Source organism: Melospiza georgiana, chromosome 1, assembly GCF_028018845.1.
Source record: "Melospiza georgiana isolate bMelGeo1 chromosome 1, bMelGeo1.pri, whole genome shotgun sequence".
In the NCBI taxonomy this organism is placed as follows: Eukaryota; Metazoa; Chordata; class Aves; order Passeriformes; family Passerellidae; genus Melospiza; species Melospiza georgiana.
Genome location: NC_080430.1, coordinates 54,210,774 through 54,224,712, shown reverse-complemented (window position 1 = coordinate 54,224,712; position 13,939 = coordinate 54,210,774). Strand labels below are relative to the sequence as shown.

Here is a 13,939-nt window from a genome sequence, read left to right as displayed (position 1 = left end):
TTATTAGACTTGTTATTATTATTATTATTAGAATTATGACTTGTTGTCATAATTCAGTCATCTCCAGCAATGTAAACTAACAGGACCTGTAGGGACTGAATGTGCTGCGTGGTTGGATGACACTGATTCCATCAAACCCTCCAGCAGAGCCCTGAAGGGTGGAGTGAACATATTCCAAAGGAAAGGGTAGGGAGGATATAGTTATTTTCATGGAAAACCAAGGCAGAAGAGCCTTAACTTATGGCTGCTGTATGGACAGTACTGAAAAAAAAAGGGGGGGGGAGGGCGGGGAAGAGACAACTGAAAACTCTCTGGAGAGGAAAAATTAGGGTAAGACTGCCTAAGTTATTTCTCCGGACAGAATTGGGTGGGGTTGTGTGTGTTAAACAACCACTTTTGGTAGGTCCCTTAAAACTGTTTGCTTGAAAAATAATGAAGTACACAAAGCCTTGTGGATATGTTTAATAATGTATCAGAATCTACTTTGCAAGCTGTAAGACCATAGAGATTTGGTTAATGTGTACTGGGATGATCTAATAGCAGAGAGAAACTAAACTGGGCTGCTACCAGTAGTATATTCACAAAATATAGACAGTAACTATTTCTTCCTCACTCACAGCAGTGAGGAGGATGACAGGCTACAGGACAGCCAATGTATAAAACACACAGCAATTGTTGTGAGAGGAAATTAAATATCGTCAGAAAAACCAACCACATGCAATACCTTGAAAACACAGATTCAAAGGTTCTCTGCACAAGCTTTCTACATGCTTGGTATTTTTAGAAACTATTCTAAGCACAGGAACACTGCTGGTAGTGAGGTGTCTTCAGTTCCAACAGTGACACAATTTGGCAGCTCATTCATTTGCAAACAGTTATCACAGTTTCTTAACCTGTTGCCCATAGTGTGCAAACAGCTTTCCAACATGTGGAAATTAACATCCCAATCATTTTCCTTAGTGTAATTTAATTGCCACAGGAATCAGGAGTCTATTAAAAATTTATTAAAAATTTACAGACAAGGGAAACAGCCTTAGGAAAGTGCAATGCCAAGTAATCAATAGTGCCTTCTTATAGTTATTTAATCAAGTTGTACTCTTGGACCATTTGCACATGTTAATTCTCCCTTTTATCTTTGTTACAATCCCTGAGATTTTCAAATCCTGTTTTTTCTTATCTTGAAAAAAAAAAAAGGCAAAGAAACTAAACTTCACAGACAAGTAATGAAGACAGTGTCTTCTGCAAACTCAACTGTAGGAATAGTAACATTAATTTCCAACATCTGTTAAGGGAATACAGCTCAAAGCCTTCTTTTATATTAACCTAAAAATAAAGCCACAGGAGGTGATGGTTTGATTTAAGAACACTGCAATTGCTACTTACAAATTATTGATGATGCTACTCCCAAGCTGGCAATCAGTGCTTTTTAAAGCTTATGTCAGCCCTGTTATTTGTACTTTATGCTGTGCAGTCATCCACAGAAGCTGTCAATTAGCTTGATTCCTCTTCCCTTGTTTTAGCAGCAGCTCTGTGATGCTTGACAAGAGGATCATTTGCCATCGGTGTGAAAAGGTTTTTTCTTCCCTTTACTGGTATACTAGCAGTTCCATTGACATCATGTTCAGCAGGTTGAACTCACAGGAATTTCCTCATACATACAACAAGGATTTGAACCCATTGACTCTACAGTAACAGCTTCTAACTACCTTGAATACACAGCAACTGGACTGTGCCAAATACTTATGCATACCAGGTTTAAGTGCAGTTTAATACAGCATCAAACAGCATGGTTACTGTTACACAGAAGCACGGTGATACATGCAGATTTTTGATGTAGATTAGAATAGCAGGACTGTCAGCAGCATTAAAAATTTCCCTGTGGAACTGTACTGGTATGACCCCTTTTAGCTGCAGGAGTGACATTCTTGAACACAAATGTTTACACAACTAGTTCAGAACAACAGTGTGCAACAGCCACAGATGAGTGAAAAAAGGGCAGTGGAATTCACCTGTGATTTTACTGCAGAAGATGTTGCTGAAACTTAAAATCCAGGATGTGCACTAACCAACCCCTGATTGGGTTTGGACCCCACACAGAGCTGGTGAAGCAAAAGGGATTACTATTTGTCTCAAAACAGCTCCTGGAATGGCCAAAGTGTAGGGGTAACCTCTAGGACAGGAAGGGTGGCCACACACCAAACATCTGCCCAGCTGTCTCCAGCCCAGGAGGCAAAGGTTTCTTAGTGTCACCAAGGAAGCAATGGGGCTAAGATAAAGCCTTTTTTGCCAGATCTAAAACGGATGAGTCAGCATCAGTTTAAAGGAAGGACTAGATTTGAGGTTGAACATTCAAGAGTTATTTACTTTGTAAAAGAAAATTCAGAAGTTCAGACTGAGAAATTATTGTTAACTTCTAAGTCAGCAAAACACACAAAATGAAAATGGCAGAGAATGAAACTGAATCAGTTTGTGCCTTTTGAGACATACATACAAGAATTTACTCTAGGCAAAAAAAATTTTGGTTGGGAATTAATGACTGAAGACTGAAACTGCATTACTGTTGAGTGTAAACACAACTTGATTTCTTTCATTTCTTGTGCTGTAAAAAGTTGTTTGAACTATCTCAAATGATACAAAAGTTTATCTAGTTCCCTATGTCAATTGGTATGCAAGTTTCTGCAAGCCTGAGATATGAAAATCATTACACAATTCTTCACCCATCAGTGTGGGCAATCCTCCCTCTCTTCTGCCAGTTCCAAGAAGACAGAAGGAAGGCAAGCACCAAGATTTGGGGAAAAGAGAACAGTCTTTACTCTTGAGAATTTTGGAAAATATTCTACAAATGAGTTTAATTCATTGCAAGACAGTCATGTATAAAAGCCATGTATGAATTTGAATTCAGAGCAATTGCTAGGCAGAGGAATAAACTGCAGTGCTGGTAAAAAGCACTGATGGACAAATGGATGACAGAATTTTCAAACTGTGACATCAGATACTTACATATCCCAGCTGCATGAGCAAATCTTCTGACTTCAGTGAGATTACTCAGAAGCACAGCTTGAAAACCAAACATGCTATAAAAAATCTTTTCTTTAGAGTGAAGGTGAACAGCTACTTGTATAATTTCCATATAATGCATTTTTCAAATGCTTCCCCCTCCAATTTCTACTGAAATAATTTCTATAAAGTTAAGAGCACATAAAGATGTCCTTAACAACACAAGCAACCTGACTGCAAAAGTAGTCATCCATTCTGCTGATCAGACACATTTTACCTGCTAAATGTTCGCAGGTTTGACATTAGGAAAATGCTACATCTCAAGGCATTACTTCTAATTCTAAAGAGGAGGAGTTTAATATGAACTTTTAAAACCTCATTTTAATTTTTATTTTAATATGCTAAATTATTTAACAATTTCAATGCGTGTGCTGAATGCCACAGAAGAATGAATACTCCATATGATAAAGCTGGAATAAAAACCCAAAGCTGAAGTTTGAACTATTATTTGCACATCCTGAGGTTACTACCCACCCAGGGTATTGCTGCATTACACATGTCCTCGGCTGATTTAAGTTCTTGCTACTGTTAATGTAGTAGTGATGCAGTTCAATTTTAAATACAGGAGCAAAAACAGCAACAAGTGCTGGAAGAGTTACTCATGAGTTACAATTCAAAACAACTGAAGAGAAAGTCAAATGGACTTGACAAACACAAGGCAAACAAAACAGAATGGTACGGTGTATAAACCCAAACTTCTGAAAAAGAAGCTAACTTACCTTCAAATCTATGAAGTCTGTTGAAGAAAGGGCAATGCCCATATATTGTGTTCAGTACAGAGGAATCCCTTCATTAAAAAAACATAAGCACTATTTTGTTTCACGGGCTCATGAAAAAATGATGTATTTTGTGCTTTACATTTTATCATCACATGCTATTTTAAGAGTCATAGTGGTAGCATAAAGTGGCTTCATTATCAAATGAGGAAGTGATATATCCTCTCTCCATCAAATGTTTGCCAAATGGTAAAAAGAAAAAAAAAAAAACTGATGAGGAGTTATGTTTTTAAGCTTAACAGATATCATGGCAAAAAAGGCAAAGCTTAAATTGACTTTAAGAACATTATATTTATAGTTCTGAACACGTGTTCATGCATTTTACAGCTCTTCAAAAATGACATATTTAAATTTTACTGTAATTACAGAATTTCTCCCAGAAGCCAGAAAGGTGAATAATTTTAAAGTTTTTGGTGCTGATTCTTGACCAAATGACTGTAGCCTTTAGCAGTATGATGTACTTAAAATTGTTGAGTCATATCCTGAAGTGCACTGAAGCAGCAATTTACAGACGACAAAGTGGAAGGTCTGCATGGATTAAACAGTGTTTCATTATTATTTTTTCTGTTCTCTTTCTGGAAGATTTACCTTCACTAATGTCTGACACCTGGTTCCAGTTGATGCCTGGGTCAACCGCAATGCCAAAGTGGAAAAATCCATCCTTGCAATGTGCAAGGGCAGCTCATACTGGCTACTCTGTAAGAAGTCCCACCTCTAACAGTCTCTTTTCTCTCAGAAATCCTTTACCTTTCCTTTCTCCCTTTCAAACCCAGACTCTCAGCACATCTAACTGAGAACACATCATGGATTTACTCTCTTAAATAAAATCATATTTGTTCTCCAAGATCACCAAATATTGCAAAAAATAAATTGCATTTCAATTACATGGGAAACGGCAAAGAAACAGGGCACTTGATTAAGCACACTGCAATTTTTTTTTTCTGTGAGCTTAACAGCACCTGACCAGATTGAAAAATCAAAAAAGGAAAGAAAAGTTTACACTTCAGTTTTCACAATGATGTTGATTATCGTATGTATAAATTCTACAAATTGTCAAGTCGTCTCAGTTTAGCTGGTACCTATTAAAGAAAACAATACTGATAGCTGCCATTTAAGGCACCAGTTTTTGATTCTGGGATGAAGATTTAACCATTCTTGATATCCAGCAGGCTTTATGTTCTCAGTTCTTGAGGCAGCCTTTTTGGATATAATACTAAAATAATAGACACACAAGTGACATACTTTAGACTGTGGTCCTAAGAGTGCAAGAGACTCAGAACATTTGAACATATTAAGCTCCCCTCACAGTCTGAAGTTGTTCCTGAAGGCAGTATTAACCTAACACATCCTATGCTGAAACAGATAAAGAGTACAGAGGACTATTCTACCTCAGCCATAGACAAGCTACTAAGAACAGTTTAATGGGATTTCCTGTGCTTCTCTACCTAATCCTGCCTCAGGACTACAAAAATAAGTTTTGAGTACATAAGAAGCTTAAAAGAACACATGCATTTTGAAAACTAAACTAATGGTTTTATCTAACAAAGATTTTACACTCTACCTTGGTTTAAAAGCCAAGATCAACAAACAAATGGTGTTAAGTTCAACAACAAATTTATCTAACTACTGCAGCTGTAATATGGCAAGTTAAGAACATGCCTGCAGCTGGAACTATGTCTTTTTTATTCTAGATTATGATATTCACTCCTGAATTTAAGCATGGATCTTCCATGTAAAGACAAGCTCTAAAAAACCCAAAGCATTGCTTTCCTCTTCAGTATAAAAATATAGCATGTACACACACAAATCAATTCTCCTGGCAATGATGCCTGCTCTAAGTAAAAATAAAAAATAATTGAAAAATATAAAATGGATTTAAAAAAGATGCTATGCATGTACTAATGTCAACTGTGTAACAAAAACTGTCACTCATTCTGTACTATACTAGCAGGTGGATCCAGAAAGAAAATTTGCATTTACTTAAGCTTGATGTTTTATGTGTTCTTTAGACTTAAACTGTCAATGAGCAGACTTGTTACTATAATCCAGAAATTTCTAATATTGATCCAAATATATATATTTTTAAACACAAAAGCAAGTAATTCCAGAATTAAGTTTGTGACTTGAGTTTGTTCAACAAATTAAACTTTCCAAAACCAATACATTTGTTTCCTGAGATGGCTATAAGTCATGTTTCAATTTCACATTACACTGCAATTAACAAAAATTATTATGCACAAAACCAGATGTTAACTACAGCATACAAACACACAGAAGTCACCTAATTTCAGTGTTGTGAATTACTGTGTTAATGTGTTCACCTTAACAAAGCTCCTAAAATATTCTTTATACATTACAAAACAAGGATTTACAAAACTTTATTTTATTTCCAAGTTATTTCAATCTAAAAATGTTGAAACAAAAAATACCACTTCCTAAAAGACTTTACAATAGAAGGCTAACAGTCTGGCATGGGAGAGGTAAGTATATGGAAACTTGCTTTAACAGTCACAAATCAGTCGCTGGTGATTAAAGAACACTGTTCTTCAGAGCTGGTAGGCACTTCCACATAGCCAGAAATGTAAGTTTTCCTACCACTCCTTTTGCCTCCCATACATAAAAATATCCAATGCAATAAAAAAAGGTAGGATAAAAGGGTGGACATGTGATGAAATAAAAGTATTATCTAAGGTCTTGATTATTGTTCATCTTGTGTAAGTATAAAGATTCTGTCCCAAAGTTTTCCTGACAAGATGGAATTGTTTGGCCTTTAAAAGTGTTAGCTGAAATACCTCCCTTTTTTGCCAGTACATGTTGTCTGCTCACTGCTGTATTGCTGGTTTATGTCTGTAACAGACACTGGCTCTAGGCCAGCCCATGGGTCCTCAAGCATTGAAGGTCTGTAATAGTTTTCCACATCATTAGAGACTCTTTTCTCTCTGCCATGCGCTGTACCAAATGGAGTAGATGTCCTGGGTGATCCCTTTGGAAGAAAATCATCAGGTAAAGAAACATTTAATAGTCTAATTCAAACTAAGAAAAGAATGTAAAAAAAATTTAAAATGTTTCCTTCTACTGCAGTAGAACTCTGAAGCTGATTATTAATTTTAATTACTACATCTTGCATCCTCCTCAGGAAATATTAACTTTAATGTATTTTACTTTAAAGTGATGATTTACCAGGATAAGAAAAAAGCACTACCCACAATCTTCTTCCAAATACTTGTTTACATCACTCTGGCATATAGCTGCAGAAAAGCAGCTCATGCTATTTTTCATTATCTGTCAACATGTCTAAAAAAAACTGAACAACAAAACAGGGAATTAGAGGCTGAGGAAGAGCTGACAATATTAAAAAGAGCAGAAGTCAAATATTAAGTACTTACAGATTGAACACAGCATTCTATAATGCAAATAGCTACAAAGAATTCATTGGGGAATTCATCTTCTTTTAACCAAACCAGTGTTCTGTGAAATTTGAAAACCCATGACTTTATTTTATATACAATCTCAGTGGTAATCAGTGATTTAGTGGGTATTGGCTTCTGCAGGGAGCTTTTCATATTTGATTTTTTTTTAAGATCAAGGATCACAACAATTGCTTCTGTAAAGCTGCTACAAGTCTGCAGCTTAAAGAGTGCTCACATAAAGGAGCTCCTATGATCTTCTTCACCTGTTAGCATCATCCATTGTTCTCCTCAGATTCACTCCTCTAAAAGGTGAAGTTCTATCTAAATCTGTATTTATTTAAATTGTTTTAACCAAAGTTAAGCAACCCATACTACAGATACACAGTAATCTCCAGGCATGCCCATTGCATTCTGTATGGTCAGAGCAACAGGATGCCTTGAGTCTGGTTATCAGATTTTGTAAAACAGGATTAAAGCACTCGATTAATGGCTGCTTTACCCCCAACCCAGCCACCCCTGACTTTTTGGATCAGCAGTGATGGTATTTGAATTTGACTTATAAGCCCTAACATCTATGTAAATAGATCACGTAAAACAATTTCTGAGCACAAATGAGATATGGTGCAATGCAGACCCAGTGTTTAGCCTGAATAGCAGATTTCACTCAAACAGCTTGAATCTACTTCTGCTAACGTGCTGTGGCAGGAACGTGTTGATGTGTTTCCAGCAAGAACTTTTCAGGAGCTCCTGAAGTCTGATGATAATGGATACAGGATCAAATGTAGGAACATTAGACACAAATCTGTGTCTTATTTACAGAATACTTGTTTCTGATGATTCCTTGCAGACAGGTTATGTAGCTAAGAGGATGATCTCAACACACAAGAATTTCTAAAAGGTGGTGAATTACAGTACTGTATCAAACCCCATGAGGGTCAGAGAATCACCTCAGAATATACCTAAAACTCTTTAAGGGGCATGGAGTTTCCTAGAATAAGCTGACATGCTCTAGCAACAGTGACATTTATGTTAAGTACTCACATTTAGTAGTGAAACTAAACAAACACAAACCCCCACCATCCCTAAATTACCACACTTAATGAAGACCTTTTGACATTGTAAAACAGACTGAATGTGGAGCTCATTTATTGCCATGTTTAATCTGCAGAAGGCAAAAGAAACATGAGCTGATAAAATGATCTGCAGTATTCAGGTAAGGAGCAAAATAATTCAATGGTAAGGCTCATTCATGGATTTATTTAATAATCTTTAATTTCACTACAGTGTGATGCAGGCCGTCTGTAACACTGACATGACACTAATATTTTAGCATTTTTGAAATATAGGAAATTTATTATCCTGTAATACAAGATTGACAGCCTTCAGTACATGTAAGCATGTAGATTATTTAAGTTTAGAACACTAGTCATCACATGCTTTTTCCCCTCTGAATTATTTTTAGGGAAGAAAACCAAAATGTGATTATTTACGTTACAGACCTGTGGAAAAGGAAATCAGCTCTCCCTGTACAAGTGAAACCATTCAGTGCAAGAGGGACTACCTGGTACCAAAGATAGCTTAAAAAAACTTTCTATTAGTTGTCACTTATGCCAACAGCATTTTCTCAATGAACTTTGCTTAAAAAAAGTCAATCTATTCTCAGTACTTTTTCTCTAGATAACAAATCTCTCTTTGGAGTAGAAAACAACAGCTTTTAGTGCTATTCATTAAAAAATTACTGAGTGGAGTAATATTGCCTTGAAATTGGGGACAGTCTCTCCCTTTATCAGCTTGCTTCACCTGATGCAATTACAGCCACTGGCATATGCACAGTCCACAAAACCCACAACTGCACCATTTCAAAAGGGTGGAGTTTCTTTTACTCTCTGCAACAATTTTTGATCCATACCATTCCAAAGCAGCTGCTAGCAGCCAGTTCAATAGTTCCTGCTGAGTGTAGGGAATAAAACGTTACCTCTAAGTGAATTCTAAGTGGAGATGAGAAATCACAGAATGGTTTGGGTTGGAAGGGACCTTAAAGATCATCTATCCAAACTTTCCTCCCGAGGGCACAGACACCCCCCACTAGTCTGGGCTGCTGAAAACCCCATCCAGCCTGGCCTTGAACAATGCCTGGGATGGGGCATCCACAACTTCTCTGGGCAACCTGTTCCAGTGCCTCACCACCCTTACAGTAAAGAGCTTCTCCCTAATCTCCAATGCAAACTTACTCTCTTACAGATTAAAGGCATTCTCCCTTGTCCTGTCACTACAGGCCCTTGTTTCCAGAAACATGTTTGCATAAAACATAAAGCAGAAGCACCTCTGTGGAAAAACCAGAAAGCGCTGTAAAGTACTGGCCACATGAAGGTTGAGTAAGACATTTCAGAAAAAACAAGCTCAGTATGTTTTCCTTCCAGTTTCTGTTTGTTTCAAAGAATGAAAGCCTTCGAGCACAAAATGAGTACAGAATGCTAATGGCATGACATTAATAGAACACTAAGGTAAACATAAACTCTCTTTTAGATTTTCCAATGCAATTTTAAAGGGCCACTTAAGACTTTAATCTCAAAAGTGACTGTACATCATAAATGTCAAAGGCACTGGAGTTCACTTAGCAGGATCTACAGAGGAGAGGGGACAATGCACATGCCTCACAAGAAACCTGATGCTCAGAAAACGCAAAAGGGCTTTCCATCTGAATCTATTTGTGGCCTCATGGGCAGAGATCCTTGTCCACACCTAAGCAGATGGGGACTCATGGTTTATGAGACTAACTCCCTCTGTGATTGCCTCTACTGCCCTCCCAGGCAGAACAGCTCATGGACATGCAAAGTGCAGACTCGCACATTTCTTCAGCCCTGGGCAGAGCTACAGACATTCACCATCCTCTGAGTCTCTGAAGGAGCTGCCAGTGCTCCCAAACTACACACAAGGTCTAAAGAAGGAAAGCGGAGAAGGGAAGATGTTGTGACAGTCTGAGACTGCATTCAAACTTGTACCTTCTTTATCTCATGCTTCTTACCTCAGAATGTAACCAGACTTTATGTCAGGCTTCTTACATCAAGAAGGGAGCCTATGGGAAAGTTCCCATCCTCAGGTGCTGACACGAAACTAACTAAAACTAAAGAAAAAAAGGATTCCTGCAGATTATTCTGCTCAATTAATTCTAAGGCAGAGTCGGTTGACAGGGAAGTGAGTTTTTCAGGAAGTTACAGCCAAGCCAATCAGTGGTCAGGTTTAATTACTGACACCTGGTGTAACCTCTGAAGACACTGATACACTCTGAGAAGACAGGGAGTTAAAAGCAGAGAACTCCCTCTTTCCTTCTGGTCAGTGCAGCTAACCCTTTCTTAGACAAAGAAAACCTTGTGAAACACTAATTCTCCTTGACCTCAAAGAGAAGAGAGACAGCCTGGGACCTGAGATGTCAGAAGAAAATGGGAAAGAATCCTAGGTGGGAGATGATGGAGTGACCTTTGGCTGGACTTTTCTTGTATAGCCATGGACAGAACCATTTTTGCTGTGACACAGAGACTGCATTTAGGGGGGGGCAATGACTTGAGCCAAGAGAGTGACCTGCTGCAGTGACACCATGTGCAGGAGTAGAGTGAACAAAGATGAGGAGGGTGTGGTGGTGCCTTCCATCTTCAGGGAAGATCTCTGTTCTGAAGACTCTTGGAACCAGGGGAGGTGAAAATGTGAGGGGACTGTTGTCCCAAAATGAGAAGCCATTGTTTTTTGGTACTTGGCAAAGCATCCTTAAAAGGAACCCTAGAAGCAGCTCTGGTCCATGTGCAGTGGTGAGAGCACTGGGCATGGAAGGAGGATGAGACGATGGCAGATCTTCTCCAGGTGGTGCCAAGTGTGACATGGAAACACAAAAGGTTTCAATTGTGTTTCCTGTGGTAGACTATGGTACAAGAGAGACTCCTCTCTCCCCTGATGAACTGAGAATTGATTATCTGAGAGGGGGAAACTTGACTGAGAATCCAAGGTTTTATCTCATTGTGCTTTGCTGGAAATTCAGTGGGGGGAGGAGGAATATTTTGGAAGGTTTTCATTCTGAATTTTGTGTGTTCCTTTTATTACAGTGTAGGTTAAAGGTTTTTTTCTTTATTTCTAAGCTTGAGCCTACTCTGCTTGGTTTCTGGTCACATCTCACAGTAACCATTTGAGAAAATACATTTTCATGGATGCACAGGCACTGCACCAGCACCAACCCATGACAGGCAGGCTTTGAAAAAACCACTTAATTGAACAGCCAAAGAATGATCTTTTAAAGGAAAATTAGACATCAATGACATAAACTGTCCCTCCATAATGTGCAGCACTTTTTCAAAAGGCACTGAGGTTATGCAATCTGTTGGCTTCCACACCAGGAAAGTCTCTGTTGTTGTGCTGAAGACAATATAAATTTTGTACAGACAGTCAGCACCTGAAGGCAGTATAAATTTTGTAATGATCCCCTTCCACCAGCCATGAGATTTCTGAGTTAATTGAATCATAAGAAAATAACAAAATACTAATCTTCAGTGGACACGTGACAATGCAGTACAGGCACATTAAGATTTTACTAATCTCTATTAAGTGTGATGTGACTTCATCATCATATTTAATCCTCCAAGTATCAATAAGAGCACAAAAAAAAATTATCATTGTACTGCTCGTGTCATTTGTTACACTTTTAAGGCTTCTCTAATATTGCATAAAGCCAGTTATACACATAAAGCTGTTCTCCTGAGAACTGCCATCCCCGTGTGCATTGCCAGTCACATGCCACAACTAACACAGCTGGAAAGAAGCTTAGCTCATAGAACCTGCTGTTGCTGGCTTTCAGGAAGCTTTCGGTGCAAAGCAAAGACTTTAAAATGAGAGCCTACTACCACAACAGATGCTATCACTTCTGCTTAAAGGAGCCTCAGCTTAATTCTCGTTAATGGAGCACTCCTTTTCTCTGTCTGTGACCCTGGAAACTCCGTGTGGATAGGGCAGCTCCCAGGATGGACGACAACCCGGGCAAAGCAAACGCACACCGCCCTTCACCCGTGCATTAAAGAAAACCGATCAGAGGGAGGCAGGAAGGTGACTGCTGTCGTTTTGGCCGGTGTTTAATTCTCTACCTTCATATGCCAGAGTATGAAAAAGCAAGCTGCGCCAGCCTAGGGCCCTCTTCCCTTTCCTCATCTCACAGCTGCCGGTGCTCTGTCCGTCCTCGCTACCGCGGGGGAACGGGCGGGGGAAAAGCTGGTGTTGCCCAGTGAAGTTCAAGCCTCGCTCTTCCCTGAAAATCCGGTTGGCGGGTGGGTGCTGCGCTGACACAAGGCCCCGGTGCGCCTTCCCGCAGCGGGCTACGGGCCTCGCTTCGAAGCAGCAGCTCCCTCCCTCTCTCCCCTTCCCTCTCCCCTTGCTCCCCGTGTCCCTCTTGGCCTTGCCCCATACCTGGAAGTGCCTCTGGAAGCCGCCGGGCGAGCGCTTGTGCTGCGGCGGCGGGTGCAGAGGCGCCCCGGCCGGGGACGCGCCGCCGTACGGAGCCGGGTACCGGGGGCTGACGCTCTGCGGCCTGCGCGGAGTCTGCGCCCCCGGCGAGGGGCTCCCGAAGCGCCCGTGGAACCCGGCGCCGCGGGGCGAGAGGCCGCTGCCGTAGGGCCCGGGCCGGTGGCCGTAGGGCGGCGTGTGGTGGGGGCTCCCGTAGCCCCGCGGAGAGGGCGGCAGGGGTCCTCCGCCGGAGGGAGGGCTCCGGAAGGCGCCGCCCGCGTAGGGAGGTGTCGGTGCGCGGAATCCCGGCCGGTACATGGCCGGGACGGGCCGGGAATGGCGGCGGCGGGAGCGGAACCTGTGCAATGGCGGCGGCGGCGCGTCCGCTCGTTTCTCTTTCCCCGCCTCTTCCCCGCCGAGCGGGCGGCAGGTTCCGGCCTCCAAACGTTCCGCGGCGGGAGGGCGAGGCGCCGTCCGTCCCATCCCGAGGCGGGAGAGAGGGCCCGGCAGCCTCACACGGCGACCCGGTACGCCGAGCCCTTCAGCTGAAGAGGAGTAATCTGGAGTAGGAGTCTCAGAAGATGCCTGGTAACTCAGAGGATGGAGCTCACGGCTTCCCTGGGCTCAGCGTGGCTGTCAGCGAATGCCCGCGGCTCTACAGCTGCTAAAAACAAAGAAATGAACTCCGGTAAAGCAAAGCGAGTGTTTGCCTCACAGTTCTTGTCACTACAGATATGCTCGTTGTGCGCCTTTGTTCTGGAGTCTGAGCCTGCGAATGCTACGTGTTGCAGCAGTCCCGATTGAAAAAACAGAGTGACATTTAAAAAGCACTTTAATTTTCCTCAAAAAACTGTCAGCAATTGAGTGGTAGCTCAGGCAAAACTTACTCATACAAACTCGTGGCAAAATGCTACTTCGTAGGAGAACTTCACATTTAGCACAAAGTCAATTTAACGATGTTATTTATTCCCCATTCCTGCTCTGTTCTCACGTACATATGAATGCAAATCCTCAACAGCTCTGAAAAAAATGGTAAAGATTTTTCTATTGTTGTTTATTTCTGTCCATACAACAAAGAACTACTCGGTTTTAGCACATTGCAACATAGGAAAATTAAGAAGGGCTTTCAGAACAGCAGTTAACAAAAGTTAATTACTAAGATAAACAGAAAGTTTCTGTGCTTTATATACCAGTCTTGCTTTTCTTTAGCTTTAAACA

At 40.6% G+C, this 13,939-nt stretch overlaps 1 protein-coding gene across 1 annotated transcript; it reads right to left on the bottom strand.

Annotated features, from left to right (window-relative positions):
• Positions 1 to 3,647: 3,647 nt before the first annotated feature.
• Positions 3,648 to 13,084, bottom strand: MPLKIP (M-phase specific PLK1 interacting protein). Its single transcript, XM_058037574.1, has 2 exons — positions 12,686 to 13,084; positions 3,648 to 6,816 (listed from the first exon to the last, which is right to left on the bottom strand). The coding sequence occupies exons 1-2, from the start codon at positions 13,037 to 13,039 to the stop codon at positions 6,613 to 6,615; spliced, it is 558 nt and encodes a 185-aa protein (XP_057893557.1). The 5' UTR covers positions 13,040 to 13,084; the 3' UTR covers positions 3,648 to 6,612.
• Between the last annotated feature and the right edge of the window lie 855 nt (positions 13,085 to 13,939).